Raw genomic sequence first — 27,993 nt, forward strand, 5'->3', positions numbered from 1 at the left:
GAGAGACGGACATATAACGAAATAGTATAAAAAGCAAAGAGCGAAAGTAGGAGTGTATAGGGCAGTAGGAAGGCATATAGCTATGTGAATAACATAGTAGCTAGATAGTTTTCCCGGCAAGACCCGTAGGGTTAAATGGAGTATGATTCAAAAAAAAAAAAAAAAAAAAAAAGAGAGTGAGAGCAGGGTCATCAATCCGGCGAAACAGTGACATGTCTCATGAGTACTCAAACAAACTGATTCAAGCAAGGGAAGTGAGATCCCTGAATGGAATTGCTCATCTTACGAGTGGGAGCAAGCCGAGTCGAAACACTATTTTGAACAGATAGGAAGTAGTAGATTGTGGATGTCACCTTCTCCAGTCGACAGCTCAGACATTCAGACTGCGTACTGGCAAACGAATATGATTCAGGTTAAATCATTGTCAAAATCTGCTTCAAAGATCCCGCTCCAAAGCACAAGAACATATCCTCATCTAACCCAACACATCCAGCTCTGGTCGACAACCTAGACCAAAAACCCTATGCTATTTGTTGTTCTACCGTCCCATCCCTAATCTCATTCAAGCTCTTCGTAAGTTTATCCAGCTTGATAGGCTTAGTCAAAAACAGATCAATGCCAGAAACAAAAGCCTCTTCTTGGGCTTCCGCAGACCCCAGGCCTGTTAAAGCAATGATAGTGGCCGGCGTGAGATCATTACTACGTTCGAATGCTCGTATCTGACGAGTGGCTTCAAAGCCATCCATGACCGGCATGGAAATGTCCATGAGAATGACTTCGGGTTTGGGTGTGGTGGAGTTGGTGGTACTGAGAGCGGCGGCTTTGTATGCTTCGAATGCCTCAAGACCGTTGGTCGCTGTGAGTTTAGGGTGGCCGTGCTTTTTCGCGTATGCGGTAATTAGACGAAGGTTCACTGCCTGTATGGACATTAGTCTAGTTCTGCGATAATCGGGCTGCGGCTAACTTACGTTGTCATCAACAAGCAGTAGGGTCGGCTTCGAGGGGTCACCTTCCGCCGCTAGTTTTGACGGTGTGGTCTTTGTCGAGGCAGTGACAATCTTGCTTTGCTCGAAGCCATCCAGAGGTGAGTCCTTAGGAAGCGACGAAGGTTTGCCCTCATGGCTTTTCTGCCTGAAAGATTCTGGTAATGGCGGTCTTGGTGTTTGCTTGTTGGAATCTTCCGATGGTCGTCTTGCTGGGAAAGGAAAACCAGGATCAGAAGGCCTTTGCAATGAATTTCCTTGAGGTGTTGGTGAGTTTTCTGACCAAGAGTCGGAGTTAGGCGTGTCACTAAGACACCTTCTGATGGCGGCCGCGAGCTTGCGTGGACCACATGGCTGTGATACATATTCGATATGACCGTGGACCAGCTGGTTGATTGCGGACTCCTTCAACTCCCGTCGTGAACGGTAGTTCCTACAGACGACCAGAAGGGGTTTTGTTCGTATGGCACGTATCGTGTCGGGACCAGCGTGAGGTGTCTCTATTAAAGTCGGCTGCAAAAGCCTTAGAAGTTCTGGTACATCTTCTTCGGTGATCATTGCTAAATCGAAACTGTTAGGAGCCGACCAACTGGAGGGAGACACCATAATGTTGAGCTGTCGACACGATTTACGGAGTGTCTCGATCTGGAAGTCGCGACCAGCCATGATAGTCTTTTCCCGATGTGGTTCGATAGGTGCGAAGCCTAGACAGTGCATCGAAACCATTGTTGGTCCAGATGACAAGGTACGGTCGTGGATGCGCTGTGCGTCTCCACTACCCTTGACGTCCAGCGGCATGGTGACGGAAACTGTTGTGCCAACGTCCTTTTTGCTTTGAACGTCAATGTGTCCGCCAAGGTTCTTCACAATTTTAGCAACCATGCTCATGCCCAGACCTGTACCCTCCGACAAGTCGTCTTCCTGAGCGAATGCACGGAACAGTTGACTAGTCATGAACTCCTTGGAGATACCTTTACCACTGTCCGTGATTGTCAGTCGCACTCGAGAACGCTTTTGCTTGTCGCTCGGAGGCATTAGCTTGAGGGACGTGACTATGTAGCCTCGCTCCGTATATTTCAGCGCGTTGTTAATAAGATTGATGCACAGTCTTTTCCAAGCTCCAACAGCAATGACGCAGTTCAAAGATAAAGCGCTGGGATCGATGTCAGTGATGACCGTGACTTTGCGCTGATCGAGCGTGCTCCTGTCTTTTGAGCAGCAGAACGAGTAGACTGCGGTGTCGATCACTTCTTCTGTTAATTCGTCGAGCAGAACATTCGTCTTCTCAACAACCATGCCTCCAAGCGTTTCAGTTTTGCTCAAACCGCTAGAGCGATTACGGTTTCTCTGATCGACCCCAGTTTGCAGCTGTTTTCTGTTGTGCTTGGAGACAGAGTTGACCTTCGAGAAATCAAGTAGATGGTCCACTACATCGAGCAGTGTTTGGCCACAGATCTGTATCTGCGAGATCATCTCTGAAGTTTCATCATCATGAATCTGATCATGGACGAATTCAGCGGTTCCGAGAATACCATGCAGTGGGCTGCGCAGCTCATGACTGATCGACGACATGAAGTCTGATTTGACTTTGTGCGACATTTCCATATCCAGTCGTCCAATCTTGGCAGTAATTACATCGCAGAACGCCTTAAGGTAGCACATCTCGGACTCGAGAGAAAAGACACGAATTGGAGAGTTCGAATACACGATACAACCAGCGTCCCATCGATCTCGAGACATGTTCCAGAGGCCAAGTAACATCAGACTTCTTGCTTGAGGGAACAAGGCTCCTAGTTTCTTACCAAGTGCGGACCTTGTTGATCGCTTGCGTCTCTGGAAGGAGGAATCTTTCGAGCCGCGGCCACTGCTGAATGTCAAAGAAGTAGATTGAATATCCACAAGGCCCGAGCCGTCTGATGTATGAGTATCCGAAGTGTAATCGCCCTCAGCGCCGTACAAGAAGACTTTGCCGTGCTTGTGACATCTCAATAAAGATTGTAAGAGCTTCTTTGGAATCGCAGCATGAGGTGGTGTAAAATTAGCTGGTACCAGTCCATAAGATGCTCCAAAGACTGAACAAGGTTTTGAAACATCTTCCTGATGGTTGGGCCTGTCAACTGTATCCGTGGCACTGCCGGTTCCTTCTGTGTCGCTGGTCAGAGGTTCAGATTCGCGTCCTGGTTTTGGATTGTCCATGGCCTCCTCATCTGCTAACTCGCCAAAGTTTGACATGGAGGCATCCAGAAACAGGACACCGTCTGCACCGACCGCCGTTCGAATGTAATCTGCAGCAGACTGCATTGCATTACTCGCGACTTGGTCTCGAAGTTTGAGTGGATCCTCCTCCTTTTTAGTGACCAAGCCCGTATTCGATTTGGTGCTGTCTCTGCGTGGCATCGCGGGTCGCACAAGCTCAGAGGTCATTGGTGCCTTGTTGCTGGTGGTCTCTGCGACAATAGAGTTCAGAGTTCGACCTGTCGTCAACAGTGCATTCTCGTCCTCCAGTTTATGCTGTAGAGTCAATTGTTCAACAACGTGTTCCGAGGATTGGGCACCCTCTGGATTAGCCATCTCTGTGGCGTGAGCAATAGCTTCCAGTGTCTTCGTAGTGGCAGGAGGAGGAGGCGATTTGGTAGGCTCGTGAGCACCTGGCTCGTTCTCCATGAATGAGTTGAGAGCTTTCACCATTAAAGTTCCTCTACGCTGTTCTGCACGCGCCTTCAGCATCTCGAGATGTTCCATGACCAAAGAGCTCATCTCTTGTATGAATCGGACATCTTTGTTCTCAAGCCCATCTCGAGGTTGGTCATCCAATATGCTAACACGAGTATTGTTAGCTTCACTGTTCTCCTCGGACGAGCTGTGTCGATTTCTAGCAACGCTTACCACTAGGCCAGGTCAGCAAAAGATAAAGTGCCTGCTGAGTAGGGTGACTTACGAAAGCACCAATATTAAAGCCTTTAGCAGTGGTGATGGGTACACCAGCATAAAAGCGAGCTTTGATGCCTCCCGCGACATATGATTGGTTGCAGAATCTCGAGTCCTTACGAAGATCATTGACTATATGTATCCTCGAATCATTCTCGTCGTTGACGTTGCTACCACGACTTGCCGGTAAATTCAGAGTACCTTGTTCGCATACAGTGAAGCCGCGAGGGAGCTTGGTCATACCCAGCCAGAGATTGTCTCCGTTGTCGTGTATGTTATCGTCTTCGAACGATAGAGTCTGTGTGGCTTCGCCGAGAATATATGCATGCTGGCTGTCAAAGCAGAAGATTATAGCCCGTCTGGCTTTGAGACGAAGAGCAGCAAGTTGGCAGAAGGCAGTCAAAGCTTTGTCTGTCGAAGATGTCGGATTGTGCTCAGCAATGGATTCGGGAGAGTTGGGATCGGTCCACTTGATGTCGGGTCCAGCGAGTATCCGTAGTGGTTCGTAGTAGCTAGAAAGTACTTAACATTGACGTCGAGCGGGACCTCGGGGATTTGGCTTCTGTCGAACCTGTAAAACTCATGCTCGCGTTTCCTCTCGTAACGGGCTCGATCTTGAGGACTCAAAGCCTCGACGTCGACAGTGGCAGACATGGCTGTTCAAGTCCGGATGGCTTCCCCATAGGTTCTTGGACCGGTATGAATAGAAGGCGATTCAAGAATCATAGAAAGAAAGAACCCGGTGCATCCGCCAAGCTGTCTGTGATGGCAAGCGCATTGTTGATGGCTCTTGCGTGTGCCAAACCTAATGCGCTTATCAAGCTGTCAACGTGGTCAGACCCTGGCCAGGGAAACTGTTAGCCACTGGCGATTGCCGCATCTCAATCTTCACATGCTCCTTCAGGTAAGGTGCGGTGTACGTACACGGTAGACGCAATAATGTGTCGGCAATCGACGATACATCACCAATAATAATTAGGTCTTGAGGCTCCACCGGTCACACGGGACGAGGTCCGCCTTTGCGAAACCGTCAGGGCTCTCGCGTCAGTAGAACGACGGCCTGAAAATAATTACGTCTTGCCAATGCCCGATTGAGAGAACAAATAGCTATTTTCCCGTGAAGATCGAAACGAACAGTGTTTAGACAGAAAACGTGCAGAGCCGCCTGCTTGACATCCAGGTTCACTCTGACTCGCTTGAACTGCCTGCTTCCGATCCTCGGCTATACTTGCCATGCAACTTGGTCCCACATAATGAGGCTCGTGTCGACATCGCAGGGGGCCTAACGACGCCCTGTGCCTTGATTTTTTCTTCCTTGCAAGCGGCTACAGTTTGCTGCAAAGAGAATCTTGTTTTGACGGCTTTCTTGGAAGCTTGGAAAAGAAGGAAACCATGTTACCACCTGATGAGGATCGGCACTGCATTTCCTTCTATCGATCGCGGCAGTAGACGGCAAATCGTGTACACGGAAAAGACATGGAAATAACGTATCCGGCTGCAGATGTCTCGAGAAAAATGGTTACGATAGATTCGATAGAAGAAGTATAGGAGTAGAATGTACAAGATAGGCAAAAGAAATCATGCAATGCTAAACCAACAAGAACATCATCCTGTACATATCATCTACAACTGACGCCTATCATTAAGAATACGGAAAAGGTAGGCAGCCCTACAAGCGGCTCTCAAGGCCATCCCATTGTCTCTCGCCAGGCCAGTGGTCATCAGGCCATACTTGACGCATCGCTTCCCAAATGTGACCAACGTGGCAAATTTCAAGGCCTGAGAGGACTTCTTCAGGCAGATCTTTGACATCTTTCTTGTTGGCGTTTGGCAGCAGGACCTTCTTGACGCCAGCGCGAAGTGCACCAATCAATTTCTCTTTGATGCCGCCCACAGGTAGCACTTTGCCACGTAGACTGAATTCACCAGTCATTGCGACAGTAGGCGGAACAGGCTTGCCACTGAACAAGCTGACCAGCGCAATTGTATGTGCTAAGCCTGCAGACGGTCCATCCTTGGGAATGGCACCACTTGGACAGTGTACATGGATGCTGCGATTCTTCATGATGTCCTCGGCAGGATCATGTGTCAAGGCGAGCTCATATGCATGAGCTTTCACCCACGTCAGAGCAACCTCGACAGATTCCTTGAGCACATCACCAAGCTTGCCAGTGAGTTGCACACGTCCAGAGCCTGGCATATCAGCCACTTCGATGAACAAGATACTGCCCTGACTACCTGAGCTGTAAGCAACAAGCCCTGTGACTACACCTGGACGTGATGTGGTAGCAGCAATCTCCTCTTCGAAGCGTTCAATACCAAGAATTTCTTCCAGATCCTCCATTCGAACCGTTGGGCTGTAAGAGGAAGTAGAGCTTGCATCAGAAGCTTCCGCATACGCTACAGCCTTGCTGCGGCAGACAGAGCCAATCTCGCGCTCAAGGTTGCGTACGCCGGCTTCCCGTGTGTAAGAAGTGATGATTTTGTCAAGGACATCTTCAGCAATCGAGACCTGATCATTATTGAGACCGTTAGTGATGATCTGCTTCGGGATCAGATGACGAGTGGCAATGTGTCGCTTCTCGACAGTCGTGTAACCAGGTAATTGAATGGTTTCCATCCTGTCTAGTAAAGGTGCTGGGATAGTATCGAGAGAGTTGGCTGTGGCGATGAACAATACCTTGCTGAGGTCGATGGGAATATTGACATAGTGGTCAGTGAAGGTGTTGTTCTGCTCGGGATCCAGAACTTCGAGCATGGCCGCTGAAGGGTCGCCATGGTGGCTGGATGTGCCAATCTTGTCGATCTCGTCCAGCAAGAAAACAGGGTTCGAGACTCCGACCTTCTTAAGGCCACTGACGATCAAACCAGGCATTGCTGCGACGTATGTTCGACGATGTCCGCGAATTTCGGCTTCGTCTCGTACACCACCAAGAGAGATTCTGTGGAACTTTCGTCCTAGTGCGGTGGCAACTGACTTGGCCAAACTAGTCTTGCCGACACCTGGTGGGCCCGCAAGAAGCAAAATAGGTGACTTGTCAACCATACGCTTCTTGCTCAAAATCTTGACTTCTTCGGGTGTCTGTTCAGGTTTCTTGTCAGACTCTTCGGGATTCTCAGACTTGTTCGCAGCGTTGGCTTCCTCATTGATCTTGTCAATTTGAGATTGAAGGTTGGCGTTGACCTGTTGCTTGAGTTTGAGTACAGCCAGGTATTCGAGCAATCTCTTCTTAATCTTGTCGAGACCGTAGTGATCGTCGTCTAATTGCTTGCGTGCCCGCGTCAACGTTGCAGGGTCGAGCTTGTCTTCGGTAAACTTGGTCCAAGGAATCTCGGCGAGGTTCTCAAGGTAAGTTCTGCAGACCTGATAATCGGCTTGGGCAGGGTTCATCTTGGAGAGTCTCTTTAGCTCTCGCTCGGCGACTTTGGCGGCCTCGGGAGACAGTTTAGCATCGTCGATACGCTTCTTCAACTCATCGATTTCGTTAGGCTCATCTTCATCATCGGGTTTGCCGAGGCCCATTGCCGAGCCAGGACGACCACCCCCAGGCATATTGCCACCAAGTCTCTTCAGCAACTGTTGTCGTCGCATGCGTGTTGCTTGGTCCGAGTCAGCGTCAGCATCTGGTTCGACAGACCTGATGGACATGATACGATTGTTGCCCTGAATACTCGAGACATTTCGTTGTAGCAGGTCGACAGCGCGCTCGAGGCGAAGCTTGAGTGGGAGGGCGGAAATGATGCGCAATTTGTCCTCGTGGGAACACTCTATGATGTTTGTCATGAAGTCTGCTAGAACGCCAGCTTCTTGTAGGTCTTTTCTAACGATGAAGAGTTCAAGGCGACGGGCGAGGAGTGGCGATAAGGTGGTGGCAGGGGCACGTGGTAGCAAAGAGGAGAGTCTGATGAGGGCGAGCAGTTCGCGGGAAAGTTGCTTGAGTTCGGCGAAGAGAGCCTGGACCTCCTTGTCTGATTCATCGACGTGTTCATCGGTATGGATAGAGACCTCGGCTTCAAAGTAGGGGCTGTCTTTGACGAAAGAATTGACTTGGAAGCGGCTCACACCCTCGACGACAAGAGTCAGTTCGCCCCTTCTCTTTCCCTGGACGCCGGAAACCTTAGCAAGTGTTCCTACGGAGAACAACTGATCCTTGGTAGCCTGGGCAGGATTGATAGCGGCAATGGGACGTCTGTTCGAGTTGTTGCCATCGTCCAGGAGTTTCTGGCCATCAGAGCTGAGGTAGGGAGAGTTGACAGGAAGGCATCCAACAGTGATAGAGGTATGATCAGGAGTTGGAGTAGCAGCTTTGCTGTAGATGTTTGCGAGGATGGCGGCAATATCGCCACGACCCTGAAGCGGAATGCGGAGAGTAAGGCCTGGCAGAAGAACGGATCCCTCTGCCAGCGGGATGATAGAAATGGTAGTCATCTTGGGAGAGGTCATGAGTGTGGACCAGCAAGTTGGTCTAGTAGGAAGAAGACCTCCTGGTTGTATGGATACTTAGATACAGGAAGATGGATGGATTGATAGGATGATAGAGCGATTAGTCGCACATGTCATGCAATCGTTAATGCGGAGAGAACGGGCCGAGGTCTAGCATTTAACGCCGATCGATCGCGGACTTAATTATCCTTGGCGGCGGCTCTCGAAACCTTGTTCGTGGTCAAGTCGAGACTTTTGTTTGCTGACGCTGTCGTCGACCTTTTGCCTCGCAACAGCCAACAACAATCATGTCTCTGAGCAGCTGTATACGCCGCTCTATCGCGGGCCGTGGTCTACAACCATTCGTTCGTCCATCTTCAGTTGCGATTGTTCGACCAGCTGCATTGGCCTACCGTCCCTTCTCACTATCCACAAAATTCGCCCAAGAGCAACAAGACAAGCCTGAACACGATGCGCAAGAGACCTCTGATGCTGTAGCTCAGCCGCTCGAATCATCTGAAGATGCTACGCCTCCTTCCTCGACAGAGCTCGAGGCAGTCCCATGGTATTTGCAAGTCGACACTCCTACGCCACAGCAAGAGCACCCTTTCGCCGAACGTCAAAAGCTTCCCGACCTGCCCGAATCCCCTCCCGCTCTCCTGCAGCCCATTCTCGAACACGTCTCGGTCGAGCTTGGCTTGGACCACCTCTCCCTCATCGACCTTCGCGAACTCGATCCGCCACCAGCCCTCGGTGCCAACCTTCTCATGATCATTGGAACTGCTCGTTCGGAAAAGCATCTGCATGTGTCTGCTGATCGCTTGTGCCGCTGGCTGCGTACCCAACATCATCTCACTCCTTACGCCGATGGTCTACTTGGTCGCAATGAGCTCAAACTTAAGCTGAGGCGCAAGGCTAAGAGATCTCGCCTTCTCAGCTCCGTTGGTGCAAAAGAGACTGCGAGTCAAGACCTTGACGATGGCATCAGGACAGGCTGGGTTTGTGTCAATGTTGGGAGAGTCGAAGGCGGTGCTCTACAGAAGCCTGCTGAAGAGATGGAGAACATTGTCGGTTTCGGCAGTCAATCTTCTGGCTCCAGAATTGTCGTACAGATGATGACCGATGAAAAGAGAGGCCAGATCGATCTTGAGACTCTGTGGAGCGGCATCCTTAAGAGATCCATCAAGGCCAAGACTGACAAAGACCAAGAAGTCGATGATGCTGAAAAGCGAGTGCGTAGTGGCATGCTACTTGAGGAGTCGACCGAAACGCCCGGTGCTTACCGCTACCGTCCCCATGCTGCTGACTATCCTAGTGGGCAGCAGGCTCGAGCATACCACTCTTCTGCCAATTTCACAACTCAACAAGGTGCGCAAATATCAACAACTTCCCAAATCAACCCTCAATCTGACAGATCTATTCAAAGTGCCGTCATCCTGAACCATTTGGTTGATCATCTCAAAACTATGAGCTCCAACGAAGCCTTGAGGGCACTTGGCAATAACAGCAGCGACCAGGAGTCTACCCCTTTTCTCCAGGCCTTCTACAGTGCAATGCCTAGATTCCCAGAGACGATGCATTGGCATGTACACATCTTGCTCCATTGCCACGCCGTCCGCCTAGGTCATTGCGGCTACTCTCCTGCTTGTTTGATCCAAGATTTAGAGAGCATGCGCATGGCTTGTGTCGTCCCAGACGAACGAAGCTATTTAGCTGTGCTGGGAGCTATCATACTGCCGGGCTTAAGCCAAACTACAGCTGCTCAAGTCCACATTGACCAAACGACATTGCGAAAAGCGCTTTCTGTCTTGGACCGCATGTTTGAAGACGGCTACAATCCAGTAAGCGATTCAGTCTGCCGGATCTTGTGTCAAGCGACATTTACCAGAACCACGATGGTCGAAGAATCTCAACTCAATCTAGATGACAAAACTATACCAACAAATCAAGAACCACCTACACTACATCAGTTCACAACTGCTCTTTCCGTCTATGCCCTCCGCACTGCCGCTCAAAATGCTTCTTGGTCTGATTTCTGGGATACATGGCGCTCCTTTCCTTGTCGCATGTCGCCACGCTCAATTAACATGTACGTGACTATGTTCGAAGCAGTCGCCCAAAGGAACAGTCCGAAAGATGCTATGAATGCTTTGCGACAATATGTACCAGAAATGTTGCGCGAACAGCCAGCCGTCGGACTTGGAAGCCAGGTAGCAGCTGCCATCTTGCGTTGTCTACACGTTGCTGAGCCTCGAGCTGAGGAATTGGCTCGACGAGGGAACCGTGGTGAGTGGGCAGTGCTCTGGCTGCGATGTGCTAAGGCTTTGGAAGCGGTTTGAGAGATGGTGTTTTCGCTTCCTTGTTCTATGACTTTGACGACTCTCATGACTTTGTTTCTTCTCACATAGCATTATATCCACATCTCACCTTACCAGGTATCAATAATCTTTTTGTTTCATACCATTCTCACTCCCGACCAACAAGCCGAGCCCGACTTCGGACATGTCAGCCGAAACGTCAAGCAAGCAGCCTGGAGATGTGGAGAAATCGATTCTTTCCCCACCACAACTCAGCCAAGTCCCACTTTGCCGTGACGAAACAATGCCCCTCGGTCTGGCTGGTTACTAGTAGTTCATACCGCGCGGACATGCCGTCGCTTACAACCGTAAGTGTCTGTGTGTACGGATATGAGGCGCGGCTCTTGAATTTCTCGAAGGTACAAAAGTGATTTCGATCAGCCACAATCGTGGTTCTTGACTTCTTTCCCTCTCTTCTACACCACGTTGCTTTACTGGTCTTTATAGGTTGATACCACACTCTTCTCTTCTCGTTGGATAGCTGGTATATCTTGACCTTATAGTTTGAAGGGCTTTTGTAGTAGCTTCAACATGTCAAACAACGTCAAGGATATGCACATCTGCATCGCCGGCTCAGGTAAGTAACCTCCCCTTCCCTCTATCAACCTCTCTGGAAGCTAACAAAGTGAACAGGCATGGGCGGCCTAGCATGTGCCCTCTCCCTCGCCCGTCAAGGCTTCACCAAAATCTCCATCTACGAATACGCCTCCAATCTTGGTTTCGTGGGTGCAGGCATCCAACTGGCTCCCAACATGGCACGCATTCTCGACCGTTTGAACGTGTGGGAACCCATCCAAAAAGAAGCTGTGGATCTCAAGGATACCAGTATTAGACAAGGCTCGACTGATGCCGAGTTAGCGAATGTCAAGCTTGGATATGTGAGGGAGACTTATGGGTACCCTCATATGGTGGGCCATCGCTCGAGTCTGGCTGGAGAAATGTACAAGGGCTGTAAAGAGGAGGCTGCAAGCATAAAGTTCTACTTTTCGCACTCGGTGCAAAAGGTCCACCAGTGGAGCCCCAAGGTCAAATTCCAGGTTCAGCCTAGAGAGGGCGAAGCCTTCGACGTCGAGTGCGATGTGCTTCTCGGCGCCGACGGTGTAAAGTCCAACATCCGCGATCAAATGCTCGACCTCCTCAACATTGACGCCAAAGTCGTGGATTCAGGCCAAGCAGCCTACCGCATCATGCTCAAGCGCGAGGAAATGGAACACGACCCTGAACTCCTCGAACTCATCGATGCAGAAAGAGCAACAAGGTGGATCGGAGAAAGACGCCATATCATCGCATACCCAGTCTCGAACAACACCATCTACAACCTCAGTACCGCACAGCCAGACGTCAACTTTGCAGCTGCGCCTTCAGCTACCTACACTACCAAAGGCAGTAAGAAGGAGATGTTGGATGTGTATTCCGATTTCTGTCCTAAGATTCAGAAGATGCTGAACATGGTCCCTGAAGGCGAGGTCTGCGAGTGGAAGTTGAGAGTACATGCGCCACTTCCTACTTGGGTGCATGGAAACATGGCGCTGGTTGGTGATGCCTGTCATCCCACACTGCCTCACTTGGCTCAGGGAGCCGCGCAAGCCATAGAAGATGGAGCTGTGCTGGGAGTTGTGTTGAGTAAGCTGCCAGACACGAGTTCAGAAAGCATCAACAAGGCACTCAAGGTGTACCAAGAGTTGAGAAAGACGAGAGCAGAGGCTCTCGTCGCGTTGGCTGCGGCGAATGGTAGAGAGATGCATCTTGGTGATGGAGCGGCCAAGGAGGCTAGAGATGCAGCTTTCAAGGCTATCAGAGAGGGCAAGCAGGGCGCTAAGGTGCCGGACAGATGGGCGGATGCTGATGTGCAAAAGATGATTTACGGACATGACTGTTGGAAGGATGCTGAGGAGCAGTTTGACACTTTGTTTGCTGCTGCTTGAGAAAATTGACAGACATTGAGTCACGGATGAGCATAACCTTCAATCACTTTTCAAAAATGATTTAGTCATGCTCAGTGATAAAAGTTCAATTCATTCGAAAGAGTGTCTGTGAATCTGCATGATGATATATCCGATGCACTCCATCCTTCTCGATGTTGGTATTCATGCAGGTCTTGTTGATCATTTCAAGGTCGTAAAGCAGCTTGGTAGAAATACAATAGCAGTTTGTGATATGCTCAAGCACCACCCTCACGCTTAGCATACTCATCCTCCATAGCTTCTCGATACTTCTTGTCGGCCTCTGACTCATCGGTCACATCCTCGACTTCCAAGTCTTGCAAACGACGCTGGTTGCTGGTGTTCGAGGAGGGCAGGCCCAGCTGCTCGCGACCTTGATTGTCATAATATCTGGTTTCCTCGACAGTAGGACCACCCAGGTTTTGTTGTGTGGTGCGAACGGTTGTACCGTCAGGGTTTGTGTGAGATTGGGTGGAGTGGGTTACGCCGGTGGTTTGGCCATTGGAGGAGCTGCTCGACGAGCTGTAGGAGTAGGAGGTGGAAGTGAAGGAGCTCGAGTGGCTGGACATGGTTGTGGTTTTGTTTTCGTGTAGTGGTTGGTGTTGCAGATAGAGGCGATGTGTACAGAGCTTCTCAGGATATCAAGTGGTTTTGAGAGTGAGAAGAGAAAGTGAAGGCAGTCGAAACAAGACGAAACAAACGAGGCAAACGGAGTTGATCTCCGCTTTGAGTTCCTACGTCAGCCAAGACTACTGCTGATCTGATCGCGGATAGATCCGTCTCGAAGACCGTGCTCGAGACTGTCACATCCTCGAATTGAAGCCTACCAGATCCTACAAGCACAGCAAAGCCCAACATGGGCCGCTTCCATCCCGTCTACATCCGTCGCTCGGATGGCATGCTCGAGACGGCCACAAAGACCGGCGCCCGCATCGTCAAAGAGGCCAACAAGCCCACGCCTAAGCAGCTGGACGACAAACCCAAGACCAATGGAGTCAAGGATTACTATCGTGAAGTCGCCATCGACGAGTCCAAGCACATGGACTGGAGACGAAAGCTTGCTGCCATGCTTGCTCGCGACTTGAACCTCGACATGGGTGTGTTTGCGCGACGCGACACAGACCTGGCCTGAACAATCGCTAACGACTTTGACAGAGAAAGGCTACATCCTCGCCCACTTCCCCGAGAACTACCGCCTCTTCGAGCACGTCAAGACAGCGCCACCGAGAAAGGCAGGAGAAGGAGAGCCCAAGACAAAGACACATGCCGGAGGCGGCAACGAGCGTCAAGATGCCTACCTGTCCGGCCATCCTCTCGGTCGCAAGAAGCGCTTCAGAAGTCCCGGTGACTTTTATCCGCACCTTCTCTGGTTGGCCACGGATCCCGAAGGTGACACGGACAACTGCGCCTGCAAGATCTGCTGTCCTGAAGAGCTAGATGCCGCGAAAGAGAAGGACACAAACACAACCCCCGTTCTCGCTCGTCGTCCCTCCAACCAGGCGAAACCTGCCAACGTCCCCACTCCTGCTACTGCTCAGACTTCAACTCCTGCAAACGTTACCGCTCGCGTCGATGCGACATCGACATCGACCCCGATCGCTCCCCAGCCGGTCGCTGCTTCTTCTCGTTCCGTCGCTCCTGCACAAGCAGCTCCGCGCGTACCACCCAAGCCCGAGGACTATGAAATTGATCGCCAATATGGCATCTTTCTGTTTCGACAAGGTGAGATGGTCTGGTTCGACCGTCAAGGCGCATGGGGGCTGGGCGTCATCATCGAGCGAACCAAGGTCGGCAACAACTCCAACTACAGAGTGCAGCCTCTCTCGTTCCCCGATCACCCTACCCAATCAGTCACCATCACAAGAGACCGCGACCTTCGCCCATGGCTGGCATGGTCGGTTCCTCCCTACACCCATCAGGCTTTGAACCAAGTGACACATCCTCTGCACTACAACAGTTTCGACTTCAATGCCCTGGCTCAAGGAAAGTATGGCCCGGGCACTACCGAGATCGATGCTAGTATCATGGCTGCAAAGGCTATCGACGCCACATATACTCCCTTCTGTCCTTCATCGCGCTCCGAAACTCAATCATACACGGAAATCCGCTGGGATGCCATCTACCTGGGAGCCGAGAAGATCTGGGTCAACGAGCCTGTTCGCTTGGCCACTCCTGCCGGCCAAGAGGCACCTCGCGTCCTAGTCGTCAGAGCAATCGTCGAACGTTCCCAAAAATCTTCACAGCAAGCTTATTCTTCAGTCTCCTTCATAGGAGATGTCTACGTCATGTTGCCAGCACCAATGGAGCCTATCACCATGAACCGCGCTCCCGGCGGCATCGTTTCTGGCTCGGATACCACCAACGTCCCTCTGCGTTTGCTAGAAGACATACGTCGCCGCAACATCGCCACCATCCAAGCAAAGGGCAAGGCCTACCAGTGGAAACTTCTTGAACGCAACAAAGTTGTGGACTTGAAGGAAGTCAAGGGCAGATGGTATGAGTCTACCTTGTTCCTTCCGATCCTCCTATCACGCCAGGCAGAGGAGTACGAAGAACGTGTCAGAGAAGGCGTAATTCCCGAAGTCTTGGTTCTGATGAATGGCCACGGCGACTGCAACAAGGATCCCAATGATCACAGACGATTGCTTCCAGACGTACGAGCAGCCACACGTGAACAGGCCTGGGGGAAGGCTGTACCAGCTCGCACTATCATCCAAGATAGCTCCAATCGACCTGTTGCGACTCAGCAGCCTGGTCCAGCACAGCAGCAGCAACAATCACGCGTTGTCAGCGGGAGCGGTGTTGCACCCAGCTACCAGATTCCCAACGGACATCAGAACCACGCGAGTGTTGCATCTGCAAGTGACAATGCGTCAACATCCGCTTCAGTCGCACCTTCAGCTCAGCAGATGCCAGACAATCCAGCAACAGGCTTTGAAGAGTTCATGGATTTGGAGGGTCTTGGTGGCGCCGATATGATGGGTGGCTTCGACCAATCTTACGTCTAATCTTTGCATCTTTTCTCCTCATTCTTTCCGGACTTGATCTCGATCGTACCTGATCGAACGTGGCGTTTTCTCGGCTTTGCTGTGGGGAGTCTTTGAACAGGCGCATGGCATTTTCCTTTCTGCGAGTGGTGTTGAGCATATCCTATCGGCATGGGCGTTTCCTTTCTTTCCCAATACTGTTTTCGCATAATCCTGGCATGCATCAATCATAGCGGTGCAGGTAGTTTGATGGTTCTAGCTACTATCTGCATATTCTCCTTTTCGCCATTGCACAAAACGCGCCTGCTTTTTCGATTCGTCTCGCTCTGAGCCACACGTCAAATGTAGCAATACATCTATGTACTCGCAATATACGCGCTTGCACGCGATAAACGATGTACGAGATTCGAGACCCTGGCTTTCCCTATAAGCACATGCATGAGGCTATCGAATGATGGCGTGTTTCCCCAAAAGGCATAAGGGCAAAGGGGGCTGCTATACGGTACACGAACACGGATGCTTGCAGACCCGTCACAAGGATGATTGTCGGAAGAGAACACCTTCCGAGGTACGTGTAGCAAAATCCTAGGTATTTCTTCGCCGGCAGCAGGCGGAGAGTCTGTTTGATCGAAGGTTTGACGTGACAATCACGAGTTGCACAAGAGGCCGAGGCGTGCATGACCCAATTAGCTGATCAGTCTCGATGGTAACGGTGCAGAATATCTAAGTTACTGAGGCTGAGGTTGTTCTACTATTTTCATTCATTGTGATCGCCATAACATATCGCAGGTGTTTTCATATCACCTAGCCTTTTTTTTACGTCCACCCACGAAACTCATGTACCACTTTTAGACGCTCGATCCACGAGTTGCGGGAGTGGATATCAAACGGTCGTGCAGGGCAAGCCTATGTCGTCGGCAAGCAAGCGAGAAAAGCCAAAAAGTGCTCGGAACAAAGAACGGAAAAGCCCTGATTCTCACATGGGCATCTTTTGGCTGATCAGAGTGGACTTTTTGGCTCTTCTTGCATGGCTCTTTCTCCCACCACTCAGGAAACTCGGACATGGACCGGCGCCGTCCGTTTCGCGGGGTGGGGTAGGTAGGGTATTGCGGAAGGATTAGCCGCTTCTTTCCGAGGCGAGTGGATGGCCACAGGTCTGGGTTGGTGCTCGTCCATCATGCTGATTTGCTGCGGCAAAGGTGGTACCAAAACTCCTTCAGCCAACGCATAGCCAAAGCTTGGCCTTGCTGCATTGATGAGGTGAGTTGTGTGGTGAGAAAATAGTGAGAAAGAGGGAAGCAGTTCTAGACAAGGGCGGCCATGATTCTCGGGGCCTAGTCTGACTCGTTCAGCGCGGCTCCTTCTCCATCCCCAACTTTCTTCATCCAAAACCACCCAACTCTCTGGCACACGGAAACGGTCCCTGGTGCATGGGAATCTTCTGACAAGAGCTTTACGCAAGCAGGCGATCAGGCAACGCATCCTCGCAACTTTCTTTGCACTTCCCGCTACCAATCAGCCACAATATCCGTCTGTCGTGCTTCTGGTTTCGTTTGCTTCAAACCGAGCACGTCCTCACCCCTTTCCCGTCTGTATAAGGAAGAGACTCCACGCGGCGGTACACGCTATTCTCTTATCTACCGGTCATACCTTCTACGCGAGCAAAGGACGAACCAGCAAAAGAGAAAAGGCCGTCGGCGTGCTGCGAGAACAGCAAGCGAGCACAGACTAGACCGCTTTTATTCAAAAGCCTGGCCTGGTGATTTCGCGCCGTCGTCCAACCGCCTTGCTCCGCTTTTTTTGATTCGGGGGACCCAATCCTAACGAGTGACCTACTTTGCGTGCTGCACTACTGATTGTCTCCTGTTTAGCGAAACAATCTTTCTGTGGTGTTCGTGGCCTGTTCGTTCTTCCCTTTCTTCCCTGTTTATTATACGATAGCAATGGCCGCCTTTTTCGCGAATTGAAATCTCTGGTCCCTTGGCAGCCTTTCTTGATCCCAATCTCACCTTGGTCACACTTGCCCATATCTCGCCCAGACGTCTGTCTCTTGTTACCGTGCAGGATACCTTGCTTGTTGTCGTCGCTGGAGACTTCTATAACCATTGACTTTCACTATCGTCCATTTACTCGGGCTCCGACCACTTGGGTTCGCGTTAGATCTGGAAAGCCAATTACTGCCCGACTCACTTAGGCCACCCTGTTCTTCGGGATTGTGTCGTTGTCCTAGCTTGGTCTATTGTCTTTGCTTGGCTACCGCCACGATCTCACCGTCGCTGCGACGGATCCCTCTACGTCGCTACCGTTGCACCTAATTGGACTTTACTGGAATACCTTCAGGAATAATAGCCCACCAGCCAGTATGCCGTTATCACCACCTCCAAGCTCGACCTTTGAGCACGGCCGCCGAGGTCAAATCCGCAGATATCTCCAGAAATTCACCACCACAATCCGAAGAGGAAGCAAGGATTCCGACGCGGAAAATAACATTCCTCAATCCAGTGTTGAGACAAATGACGCCCAGGAACATTCCCATGATGATACATTGTTCACAAACACAATCGATGCAGACCAGCTGCCAACAACACGTGAGGATCCCGAGGAGCAATCTCGACCTACCCCACCGGTCACAATTGAAACATTCCACGTTGATCGTGCTTCTGTCTACCAGGAGAGGGTCCAGAAATTGCGCGACAGATATGGGATGAATATTGCTGGTAGTGACCGCTCTACCTTTCCTGCTACTGCTCGTCGTGTTCAGAAGTCTGCAAGGATGCGTGTCCACCGTAGCTGTCATGAATGTGGTGTCGACTTTGGCCATGGTATCCATTGTCGAGCTTGTCATCACAGGCTGTGCGGAGAATGTCCCCGTACCCCAGGAAGAGGTATCAAGGAAGCTATGGCGCAAGCGAGGGAGTTCCCCTTCCACGTTGTTGCTGAAGAATCGTCGACGAGTCCAGACCTCCCCATGACAGAAGCACCTGCCATTGTCTCAGATCATCTCGACGTCTTCAACACCATACCATCTACTAGCAAACAAGTCTCAAAACCTTCAACATCTCTAGAACCTATCTTGGCCGGCAACAGCTATCTACCACCATTGGAGGTTGACGATGATGTTCCTGACAGCGCTCCATTCCGTATCGCATACGACTTCCGTCATGGCAAAGACAAGGCAGATATTTCTATATCACCTCGTTCATCTCGTCACGGTAATGCTTCTGCGCCCGTACAGGAAGGCAATCATCTAACAAGACCATCAGTACCCTACCCCATTGCCACCATTAGAGATCCAATCTTGAGAGCTCCCTCAGGTGTGCAGCGCGTGTACCGCAAACCTCGCCAACGTGTTCGCTACACATGTCACGAATGCTCTACACCCTTCCAAAGTCACAACAGAATTTGCGGCAAATGTGCACACGCGCGCTGTTCTGATTGCCGCGATCTACCATCCCACAAGTCGCACAAATCACGGCCGGATCCCAGACTAGTCGAAGCTGTTGACGAACGTCTTGCCCGAGTTGGAAAGTAATGTCTTTTATTCACTACCCCTATCGTCGTTCCTTCGCGATGCATAGCGGTGGGACCGTTGTATGGATGAATATCATGAAATACCATTTTCCTTTCTTTTTGCCCTCTGTCTAAGGTGTGGAATAGAAGCATGCAATTGTTCTCTTTTTTATGCAGTTTCTCGTTTGTCAGAATGGAGTGGTGGTTTGCTGGTGGCATTGTTTTGTTTTGCTATAAAAGCATGGAGGATACCCCTTGTCTTATGTCAGGAAATGGAGATGTTGCTGGCCTGAATTGTGTCTTTGATCCTCATAGCTTTGGGAAGGAGCGAGCAGTCCGTCCGTGAGCGAATGATTGCACGGCTCCTTCTCACTTTTTCTTGATTGATCCAGTCGACCACATCGGAGCTGTCAAGTTGCGCCGTCTCGGCTGCACAAGCGGCGCTTATCTCACTCCTCACTCCAAACTGCATCTATCTGCTTCGCGCAAGACAACCAATCGGCTCGCACTGACAGCATCAGCTCGGTCCATCTCCAATTCACCGTCATGTCGACTTCATCGGCTCCATCGCAGACAGGTGGCTCGACTGGCCGAGCGGTCTCGATGCCCAACAGATGGCCATCCAGGTATGTCATCCTTGTCTTTCCCGTCAATTGTGTGCTAACTTGACCTCAGAAAGCTCTTTAAAGAAACAGTCTCAATCCTTGTCGGTCCCAACAAAGAAAAGTACAACCCACACAAGGACTTGTTGTGCTTCTATTCTGGTTTCTTTCGTGGTGCCTTCAAAGGACCTTTCAAGGAGGCAGCTGAGGGCAAGATTGAGCTACCTGATGTAAATCCCGACTTTTTCGAGGCATTCCAAGTCTGGCTCTACTCGCACTCACTACGCGATGGCGACAATAACAAAGACTCGTCTAAACGTCCGCAACTCCTTCCGTGCCGGACTTTGGCTCAACTTTGGGTCTTTGGCGACAAATACGAAATCTCACTCCTTCAAAACGATTCCATCGATGCTCTGCTTGGGAAGCTCGAAGAGGAAAACCAGGCCGACGTTGCCATCGTGCACATTGCTTACCAGAGCACCATGCAGGGTTCTCCTCTTCGCAGATTCGCTATAGACCTCTGTGTGTTCAGAATGGGTCATCAACCAGGCGAAAGGACCATATTCAAAGATCCCGATTACCCAAACTGGAGTGTAGAGGCCCTTGTCGACTTTGCCCGCTGCATGAGTGATGCTTGGCAGCACAAGTTGCCCTGGCGGACTCTACCCACGAGAGACAAGTGTCATTATCACATTCATACCGCCGGCGAGCGTTGCTAATCAGGCTGTAAGTACTGACTGATTCTCAAGTCTGGACATGCATATTCACATCCATAGAGACATGCCTACAGAACAACCACACATCCGCCTAAGATTGCAAGAAAGACCATGCCGAGAAGAAGGTATGATGGATGCCAGGGCGAAGAGTATAGAAACAAAGAGAGAATGAGGCAGATAACACTGGGACCTGGCTTGTGCATCCAGTCGATCAGGACTGATCCTTAATTTACAAAAATAAATCCATATCACTGCTTGTATCTCGCCCTCACATCTCTTGTGAGAACTACTACCTATCATCTACTACTTTCCATGACGTTCCCGGCTGATGCTTGATATTCAGCTGTTTGAGTGACGGCAACCACAGCATCGCGCTTTCTCACGCTCCAATTGCATGCGAGACTTGAACTCACTCAACGCATTGTGTTCCAACTTTTCACTTCTTCATCGCAACACCCAACCTCTTCTCCTTCGTTCTTCCATCAACTTCAATTGCTGTCATCAAACAGCATCAAGCTTTCTCCGAAGCATATCGTCTGCCATTCTCAATCGTGCATCTCGTCAAAAGCGCTTTGTTCAAACTATCAGAGCTGAGACACTGTCCTCACCAGTCATTTGCGCAGCGGAGTGTCTCACAACACTGCCAACACTCTCACTTTCACACCATCGTGTTCTCAAGCTTTACACTCTCTCAGTACCTTCACGTCTACCCGCTTTGCTCCTCTTCTCTTCAAAACATCGTCGTTTAGATCTGCCTCGCCATACGCCTTCTGCTTTCGTCTTCGGTATCCCGCTCTCAACGACCTTGTCTCGATTCATAAACAGCACCACAATACACTCTACGCCACCGAGATACCTCGCAACATTGCCACCATGTCGACTACGCAGTCGGACCCAGCGTCTGCCTCAACTCAACATGCAGCGGGTTCCTCGCGCTCAAACGTGAAAGCCATGTCTGTTGAAGCTAAGACACCTCCCAAGTAATTTCTTGTTATAGCTCCGAGCACATGTCAGACAACTAACTCAATAACAGCAACTGCTTCCGTGGTATCGTGACCGTGGAGGTGGGCCCTCGAAAACAAGCCTTCTCGATACACAAAGATCTCCTCTGCTATTACTCCGACTATTTCCGTGGCGCTTTCGAGGGCTCTTTCAAAGAATCAGTCGATGGCAAGATCTGGCTTAAGAAAGAGAATCCTGCCATCTTTGACATCTTCAATGCATTCTTGTATAACCGCAAACTCCAGGATGCAAAGGGGCTTGTAGGACCTAGTCTGAGTTTCAAAACGCTTGTCGACTTGTGGATCTTTGGGGATCAGTTCGTTGTCCCCTTGCTCCAGAACCTTGCCATAGACAGCTTCCAGCAAAAGTCCGATACGGAGAAGTGCATACCGTGGAAAACGCAGATACGCAAGATTTACGACAACACTCTACATGGCGCTCCACTGCGCAGGATCATGATAGACATGACGGCTTTTGAAACACACATAGGTCGAAGACCGCGTGAAGAGGTTGTGGAATCATGGCCCGTGGAGGCTCTGGTCGATCTTGCGTTCACGCTGTCATTGAAAACTTCAGACGAGGTCAAGTGCTCGAAGATGCCGGAGTACAAGAAAATGAAGTGCTATTATCACGTTCACAACAAAGGAGAGGAATGCTAGTTCTGAGAAGGGGTTCTTGATCGATTGCTGAGGAGAACTCGTTCCATTCAAATACACGAGACTATACAAATCAAGAATCACTCCTCTATGGCAAATCAGACGAATCAGAAGTCTCAGATGAAGACCGAAAATGCAAAAACGCAAATTTCAGGCCACATGATATACCCTGCCAGTGTGCCAAATACCGTCACAGCGTAGCTGGAGAGATGCACAATGCTTTTGCCAGAGAATATGGTCTTCACAGAAAAACTCCAATAAAGGCTATTTCAATGGCCAGAGTCACGTTTTTGTCGCAACTGTGAATTTCGATAGCGCATGATGACCCTTTGGGCTGCGCTGGAGAAGTGGATGATCGTCAGATTGTGATAGTCTTTAGTGCACAGAAAAAGCGGTCTTAATCCATTATCGAAAGAGCGGTGTTCGGCTTGAGTTGGTGCAAAGAAGTTTGAGGGGTCATAAAATAGAGGTTGGTTGGGAAAAGACGTATCAACGATCACTCGGTGGAATGAAGTGGATACTGTGTGGCTCTTCAGCAAGAGAGCTATCTGGTATCGAAGATCTGTGTTGGACTTTCTTGCAAGGCATGCAAGACATGGGTAATGGCAGGAGGTCAGTGTCAGCAAAATGTGTATTTACATGTTTACATACACGAAGCAGATTGCGGAGCATATCTCAAGTGTCCTTGTCAGACTCGCCCTCGACATCATCTTCGCCTTCTACAGTGACACGCTTGCCTTGAACACCCTTTTCGACCTCGGGGACAAGACTGTCCATGTACTCCTTGTTTCTGCCGACAAGCGTGACGGTGTTCCTGGCCTTGCCCCATCTCGGGTAACTGTGTATTCGATCAGCATCTCTACCCTTTGGACGACTAGAATCTGGTTCGCTCACCTTCCAACCTTGATACCCTCAGGCTCAACCTTCTTGGCCAACTCAGTCAAGTAAGAAGCAACACCACTCTCGGGCAGCGGAGTCGAAATGATAATTCGGTAAACACCTTTGCCTTCAGGGTCGGTCAATCTAGGCAGCAGAGTTGGCTTCAAGCCCGTGAGCATGCGCTCAAACAATCTTGGTACACCAGGTAAGATATGAACGTTTCCATTGACGCAAGCAACGGGAACCCAGAGGTCTGGAGCGGTAAAGATGACTTGCTCCTCCCTAGACAATTTCTCATCATACGGCAGAATCACCATACGTTTCTTGGCCTCGAGCGCAGGCGATGGCGTGTCCCAGTCAAAGTTAGGCTGATTAGGATGAGGCTTGCTCAGACGCTTCATACGTGAGAAGGTCTCGTCGTGAAGGACCAAGGGTAGTCCGAAAGCATTGGCAATACTCTGGTAAGTGATGTCGTCGTGAGTGGGACCGATGCCGCCAGAAGTCACGACAAAGTCGTAGTTTGAAGACATGCGGCGGACTGCCTCTACGATTTCTGATTCTTCGTCGCCGATGACTTCAATGCGTTTGAGGTTTATGCCTAGGCTAAAGCAAAATTTGGCGAGGTAGGCGCTGTTGGTGTCGACGGTCTGGAGTAGTGTAAGCCGTTATGTTATTCGTTCCTTGTTCTCGATGTGTGTTCATCGTGTTCAAGGCTCTCAACATTGATGATCTCGTTTCAATATATCCATGGCCATGTGTCTTGACTGGTATCGATATTCCTTGGAAGAATGGAGGAAAGAAAGAAAATGTATCAACACACCTTTCCACCCAAAACTTCATCACCAATAATCAGACATGCTGCGGTGTTGATAGTGCGCTTGTTGTTTGTATCTGCCATGATGGCGGGACTGCTGGTAAGTCTGGTAGTTGCAGCTGCTGCGGAACGATGCAAGTAGTTTGGTAAAGGACGACTGAGATGACGTGCCACTTGATTGATGCGGGAGAACATGTGCAAGCTTTGGTCAGACCTTCAAGTGATAATGAATAGTAACAAAAGAAGGGAAAGTACACGTCTGGTTGTGTTGGCGGAAGGTGCACTCAAGATGTCATTGTCGGTTGCGGGGCAGCGATTGCCAGCCGTCGGGTAGTGTTGCATCGATCGAGAGCCGTTGAAACTTGGCTTGTAGTGCGACCCTGCTCTTGACTACCGGACGATCTTGTCTTCGATACGTGATGAACTCTCGACCATGTGAATGTTAGTTGGGTATCACTATATATCTCTTAGAAGACTCCTATAAGAAGCAGCAGTTTTGTGGGATGTAGCCTTGGACGTATGATATCAGATGAAACAAAGACTGGATTGGATCCTAGCGAAGATGAAGCACTTTGGACCACAGAAGACTTGACCTTCTTGGTGTCAGAAGGCAACTCCTTAATCGAGAAAAGTGATACACTCGTATGGAATAACAACTCTATCATATTCAACCCGAATCAAGAACGCCTGTGTCCTCAATCTCGTGGTCTTGAGCAACGTTATCGGGGCATGGCAACAAACAAGACCGACGTCAGTCGACTGCGGGGCATCTCGAACTTCCAAGCTCCTAAAGTTGTCCCAGTCCACCTACTCATTGTTTCTATCTCACAGCCAGCATACTTAATCCAACATGGTATACATCTCGGCTGCGAGTCCGACACACTGCAGTCAGAGCTAACACTTGTTCTCCAGGCATCCGAAGCACGTCTCTATACCTTCTCGCCCGAAACCAAGACCGCATTGCGCAAGTTCCGTCTAGGAACCTCGAGGGCAAAGGACCCGCAAGCCGTAATCTGTAAGCAGCAAACACCTTGAAGCCCGAAGCCCGAAGCCATCAGGTTCCTGAACACCCCTGGAAAGAGGCACAGAAAGAGCCCGGAAGGCACAGAAAGAGCCCGGAAGGCACAGAGGATTACACCGCAAGAGGAAGACTCAACGAGACCAAAGAGGATACGGCGCTATACAAATCTAAGAGCGCAGAATGGCTAAAACTACTTTCTCAAGGAACAGACCAAATCGACAAAAAGACACTAGAAATCTCCAAGGCAGACGATGAAGTCTACACCGACCTGAGCATACTGGGCGAGGAGCTGCCCGACCACTCGCCCAGGTTCATCTTGCTAAGCTACCCCTTGACAATGGTATGCTGTCTTTCTCTTCCCCTTGTCTACCTTCTGCCATCCACAGCCTCGAAATTTGTGCTGACCTTGAGGACGTCCCACAGGCATCCGGTCGTCTATCTGTTCCCTACGTCATGCTATACTACCTGCCCGTCACCTGCAACAGCGAGCTCAAGATGCTCTACGCAGGAGCAAAAGAGTTGATGCGCAACCAAGCAGAAGTTGGTCGCATCATCGAGATCGATAGCGCCGAAGACCTAGAAGAGATCGAAGACCAGCTGAGAGGAGAGGAGTAGATTCGTCATGGTTTCTGACACGACAATGCGCCATCTTGCATGTCCGCGGCGAGAGAAGTCTGCAAAATGACGATCATACACCTTGATGGAGTAATACCGTTGGCAGATCAGCCAAACTTTAGATCCTTCACATGTACATCGTCTACATGTACCAGACAAAGTTCAACCCAAGATAAACAATTCAAAAAATGATTGGTATAAAGACATTTGAGATTACATTTAGAAGTCTCGCTTGGTCGCCTATGAAACGCCCATCTCTTGTCCCACAGTGCGAATACATTTGTCAACTGCAGATGCTCGAGCTACTGGAAGAGCGGAGACCAGAACAAATGTGTAATGTTGCAACAGAGGCAAGCAACGAAATAAAAACACGACGGCCAGTGATATGTCTGTCCCGTGAAGACCGTCCAACCACCATGTGCTTTCTAGAAGGCCAGCAGAAATGCAGGAACACTGAAAACTGAGTCAAAAAAGCAGACGGCGTGCTGTCGTCCATTCATTTATTGTTGTGATTTTTCTTTGCCCTCCACCTTTGCTGTCATCATCGTTGCCGCCTCTTGTAGACCTTTTCACGGCCTTGTTCCTTCAACGAGCCAGTGAGTGCGTGTTGGAGGGAGCACCGACTTCTGTCGCCGCTCCGAGGTTGATAAAGTGGTATAAAAGAAAAGATAAAAGAAAGAGACATTGGGGAGAGTGCTGGGGGAATCGAACGAGTTAAACAGAAGAAAGAAAAGGAAAACAGACAACCCAAGGCTCTAAAAGTCAGATCAAGAAGGGAAGATTAGAAGCTCCAGGCACAAAAAGAGGTATAGCAAAGGGCGGGCGGGCGTGAGTGCGAGTGGGCCTGTGGTGCGGATGTGTGATGCTGTTACATGACGGTGCACTTGCAGCAGCCGGCATCTGAGTCGCCCTCGTCCATGTTCATCTTCTCGGCAGGACCGCCATTCGCTCTTGCGCCTGGTGCGCCGCCAGTGATGTCGCGGTTGTACTTGCGGATCTCGCGGACAATGTCGTAAAAGGCATTCTCAACGTTGATGCGGGATTTGGCCGATGTCTCGATGAATTTGCATCCGAAGCTGCGAGCGAGCTCCTTGCCCTCTATCAAGAGTGTCAGTCAAACGGTCAGAACAAACAAACACAAGAGAGGGGTGAGCGCACCTTCGACCGACACTTCTCTCTCTCCGTCCAGATCGCACTTGTTTCCGACAACAATCATAGGGAAGTAGTCCTTGTCCTTGACGCGCAATATTTGTTGTTGGAACGTCTTGATCTCTTCGAAGGATTGTTGCGAGGTGATGGAGTAGACGAGCAGGAAGCCTTCGCCGGTGCGCATGTACTGTTCTCTCATTGCTGAGTATTCCTCCTGTCCTGCTGTGTCGAGCACATCGAGTAGGGCGACCTCATCGTCAATGACGCACTGCTTGCGGTATGAATCTGTGCGGAAAAGGCGTGGTCAGAACAGAGAGCGTGGGCGCGGATAGCGGCGCTAGGGACGAACCTTCGATTGTTGGGTCGTATTCATCGACGAAGTGGCTTTGGATGAGTTGAATGGTCAAACACGACTTTCCGACACCACCACCACCGACTACTACGAGCTTGTACTCGCGAAGGAACTGGCGACGAAAGTGAGCACGGGCAGTCGCGACGACTGGAGCGCAGGGCGGCGACGAACCTTTGAAGCCATTGCGGCGAGGAAAGAGAAGGACCGGGAAGGCGGTTAATGCGATTGAGTGTGAGCGTCGAGAGACGATTGGATGGGGTTGTGGTCGAGTGAGTGAAAGAGAGCAGTGATGTTTCGACGTCGGCTGCGGAGAAGGCTGGTCTGGCTGGATTGGGTTGTGAGGCTAGGAATCTAAGACCGCTGCTTGTACAGGGCAACAGTGGATGAGGGCAGAAGGGAAAACGGGCAGCGGCAGGCTTCAACGGTCGATGCACGTAGGGTGAATGCCGACTTGCAGAATGTAGAAAGGTGCGTGTCTCTGGGAAGGGACAGTTGCAGGACGACGGCCAAGACAAAGACAAGCAGGAAGCAGCGTCAAGCACGGTGAACAAGCAGCAGCAGGGTTAAGAGATAGACGAGAGGGAGACAACGGGGGCTCGGACTGCAGGAGTCAAAGCCGCAATTCGGATCGAGCGTGGGCGGGCCTTTGACGACGATGGACGGTGCACAGTTCACTTGCAATCAATGGTTGGCTTGCAATCGAGTCAAGTCCAAGGTCAATAAAAACCTGGAGAAAGGCGAGTGCTGTGACTTCTGCTCTCCCTTTGGCTCTCCATGCCGCTTCTGATTGGCTGCGACCGACAGAATGCCCATCGTTATTTGATTGTTGTCAACAAATAGCCCGCACGCTCTCCTGACCTGAGAAAGTCTTGACCCGACGGCCATGGCAATCAATCCCTTTGCTTTGCACGCCCAATGCTCGCTCGATCCTCTCTCAAATCTCGGCTGTCACCTTTCTACATGACCTTGTCGTGCTCATCAAGAAAATCTGTATACCTTGAGTCGAGCAAACGAAACACACTTTCAAGGCGTCTCTCGGGCTCTCTCCGCCTGGCG

At 50.4% G+C, this 27,993-nt stretch overlaps 12 protein-coding genes across 12 annotated transcripts; 7 read left to right on the plus strand and 5 right to left on the minus strand.

Moving 5' to 3' along the window:
* Positions 1-521: 521 nt before the first annotated feature.
* M437DRAFT_55613 (uncharacterized protein) lies at positions 522-4,565 on the minus strand (the record flags this gene model as incomplete). Its single annotated transcript, XM_041022904.1, has 4 exons — positions 522-917; positions 969-3,820; positions 3,918-4,423; positions 4,483-4,565. 4 exons carry the CDS (start codon positions 4,563-4,565, stop codon positions 522-524), a joined length of 3,837 nt encoding a protein of 1,278 aa, XP_040876977.1.
* Positions 4,566-5,580: 1,015 nt separating this feature from the next.
* M437DRAFT_55774 (ATP-dependent protease-like protein La) lies at positions 5,581-8,355 on the minus strand (the record flags this gene model as incomplete). Its single annotated transcript, XM_041022927.1, has 1 exon — positions 5,581-8,355. The coding sequence occupies one exon, from the start codon at positions 8,353-8,355 to the stop codon at positions 5,581-5,583; it is 2,775 nt and encodes a 924-aa protein (XP_040876978.1).
* Positions 8,356-8,642: 287 nt separating this feature from the next.
* On the plus strand, positions 8,643-10,673 carry M437DRAFT_87141 (uncharacterized protein; the record flags this gene model as incomplete). Its single annotated transcript, XM_041028590.1, has 1 exon — positions 8,643-10,673. The coding sequence occupies one exon, from the start codon at positions 8,643-8,645 to the stop codon at positions 10,671-10,673; it is 2,031 nt and encodes a 676-aa protein (XP_040876979.1).
* A 549-nt stretch (positions 10,674-11,222) lies between these two features.
* M437DRAFT_55362 (putative monooxygenase) lies at positions 11,223-12,616 on the plus strand (the record flags this gene model as incomplete). The annotated part of the gene is made up of 2 exons (XM_041022858.1): positions 11,223-11,268; positions 11,325-12,616. 2 exons carry the CDS (start codon positions 11,223-11,225, stop codon positions 12,614-12,616), a joined length of 1,338 nt encoding a protein of 445 aa, XP_040876980.1.
* Positions 12,617-12,852: 236 nt separating this feature from the next.
* M437DRAFT_55488 (uncharacterized protein) lies at positions 12,853-13,203 on the minus strand (the record flags this gene model as incomplete). Its single annotated transcript, XM_041022884.1, has 2 exons — positions 12,853-12,917; positions 12,963-13,203. 2 exons carry the CDS (start codon positions 13,201-13,203, stop codon positions 12,853-12,855), a joined length of 306 nt encoding a protein of 101 aa, XP_040876981.1.
* A 287-nt stretch (positions 13,204-13,490) lies between these two features.
* M437DRAFT_55773 (uncharacterized protein) lies at positions 13,491-15,642 on the plus strand (the record flags this gene model as incomplete). Its single annotated transcript, XM_041022926.1, has 2 exons — positions 13,491-13,731; positions 13,796-15,642. 2 exons carry the CDS (start codon positions 13,491-13,493, stop codon positions 15,640-15,642), a joined length of 2,088 nt encoding a protein of 695 aa, XP_040876982.1.
* A 2,341-nt stretch (positions 15,643-17,983) lies between these two features.
* M437DRAFT_77727 (uncharacterized protein) lies at positions 17,984-19,153 on the plus strand (the record flags this gene model as incomplete). Its single annotated transcript, XM_041026864.1, has 2 exons — positions 17,984-18,833; positions 18,885-19,153. 2 exons carry the CDS (start codon positions 17,984-17,986, stop codon positions 19,151-19,153), a joined length of 1,119 nt encoding a protein of 372 aa, XP_040876983.1.
* A 524-nt stretch (positions 19,154-19,677) lies between these two features.
* M437DRAFT_68580 (uncharacterized protein) lies at positions 19,678-20,452 on the plus strand (the record flags this gene model as incomplete). The annotated part of the gene is made up of 2 exons (XM_041025135.1): positions 19,678-19,757; positions 19,807-20,452. The coding sequence occupies 2 exons, from the start codon at positions 19,678-19,680 to the stop codon at positions 20,450-20,452; spliced, it is 726 nt and encodes a 241-aa protein (XP_040876984.1).
* Positions 20,453-21,322: 870 nt separating this feature from the next.
* Positions 21,323-22,110, plus strand: M437DRAFT_55395 (uncharacterized protein; the record flags this gene model as incomplete). Its single annotated transcript, XM_041022865.1, has 2 exons — positions 21,323-21,429; positions 21,483-22,110. 2 exons carry the CDS (start codon positions 21,323-21,325, stop codon positions 22,108-22,110), a joined length of 735 nt encoding a protein of 244 aa, XP_040876985.1.
* Positions 22,111-22,782: 672 nt separating this feature from the next.
* M437DRAFT_55668 (Molybdopterin binding protein) lies at positions 22,783-23,995 on the minus strand (the record flags this gene model as incomplete). The annotated part of the gene is made up of 3 exons (XM_041022912.1): positions 22,783-22,945; positions 23,002-23,633; positions 23,807-23,995. The coding sequence occupies 3 exons, from the start codon at positions 23,993-23,995 to the stop codon at positions 22,783-22,785; spliced, it is 984 nt and encodes a 327-aa protein (XP_040876986.1).
* A 655-nt stretch (positions 23,996-24,650) lies between these two features.
* On the plus strand, positions 24,651-25,436 carry M437DRAFT_77731 (glia maturation factor beta; the record flags this gene model as incomplete). Its single annotated transcript, XM_041026865.1, has 4 exons — positions 24,651-24,653; positions 24,713-24,815; positions 25,031-25,161; positions 25,245-25,436. 4 exons carry the CDS (start codon positions 24,651-24,653, stop codon positions 25,434-25,436), a joined length of 429 nt encoding a protein of 142 aa, XP_040876987.1.
* Positions 25,437-26,304: 868 nt separating this feature from the next.
* Positions 26,305-27,120, minus strand: M437DRAFT_68584 (ras-like protein; the record flags this gene model as incomplete). Its single annotated transcript, XM_041025136.1, has 4 exons — positions 26,305-26,534; positions 26,595-26,870; positions 26,935-27,049; positions 27,109-27,120. The coding sequence occupies 4 exons, from the start codon at positions 27,118-27,120 to the stop codon at positions 26,305-26,307; spliced, it is 633 nt and encodes a 210-aa protein (XP_040876988.1).
* Positions 27,121-27,993: the final 873 nt, after the last annotated feature.

This window comes from Aureobasidium melanogenum, assembly GCF_000721775.1.
Source record: "Aureobasidium melanogenum CBS 110374 unplaced genomic scaffold scaffold_22, whole genome shotgun sequence".
In the NCBI taxonomy this organism is placed as follows: Eukaryota; Fungi; Ascomycota; class Dothideomycetes; order Dothideales; family Saccotheciaceae; genus Aureobasidium; species Aureobasidium melanogenum.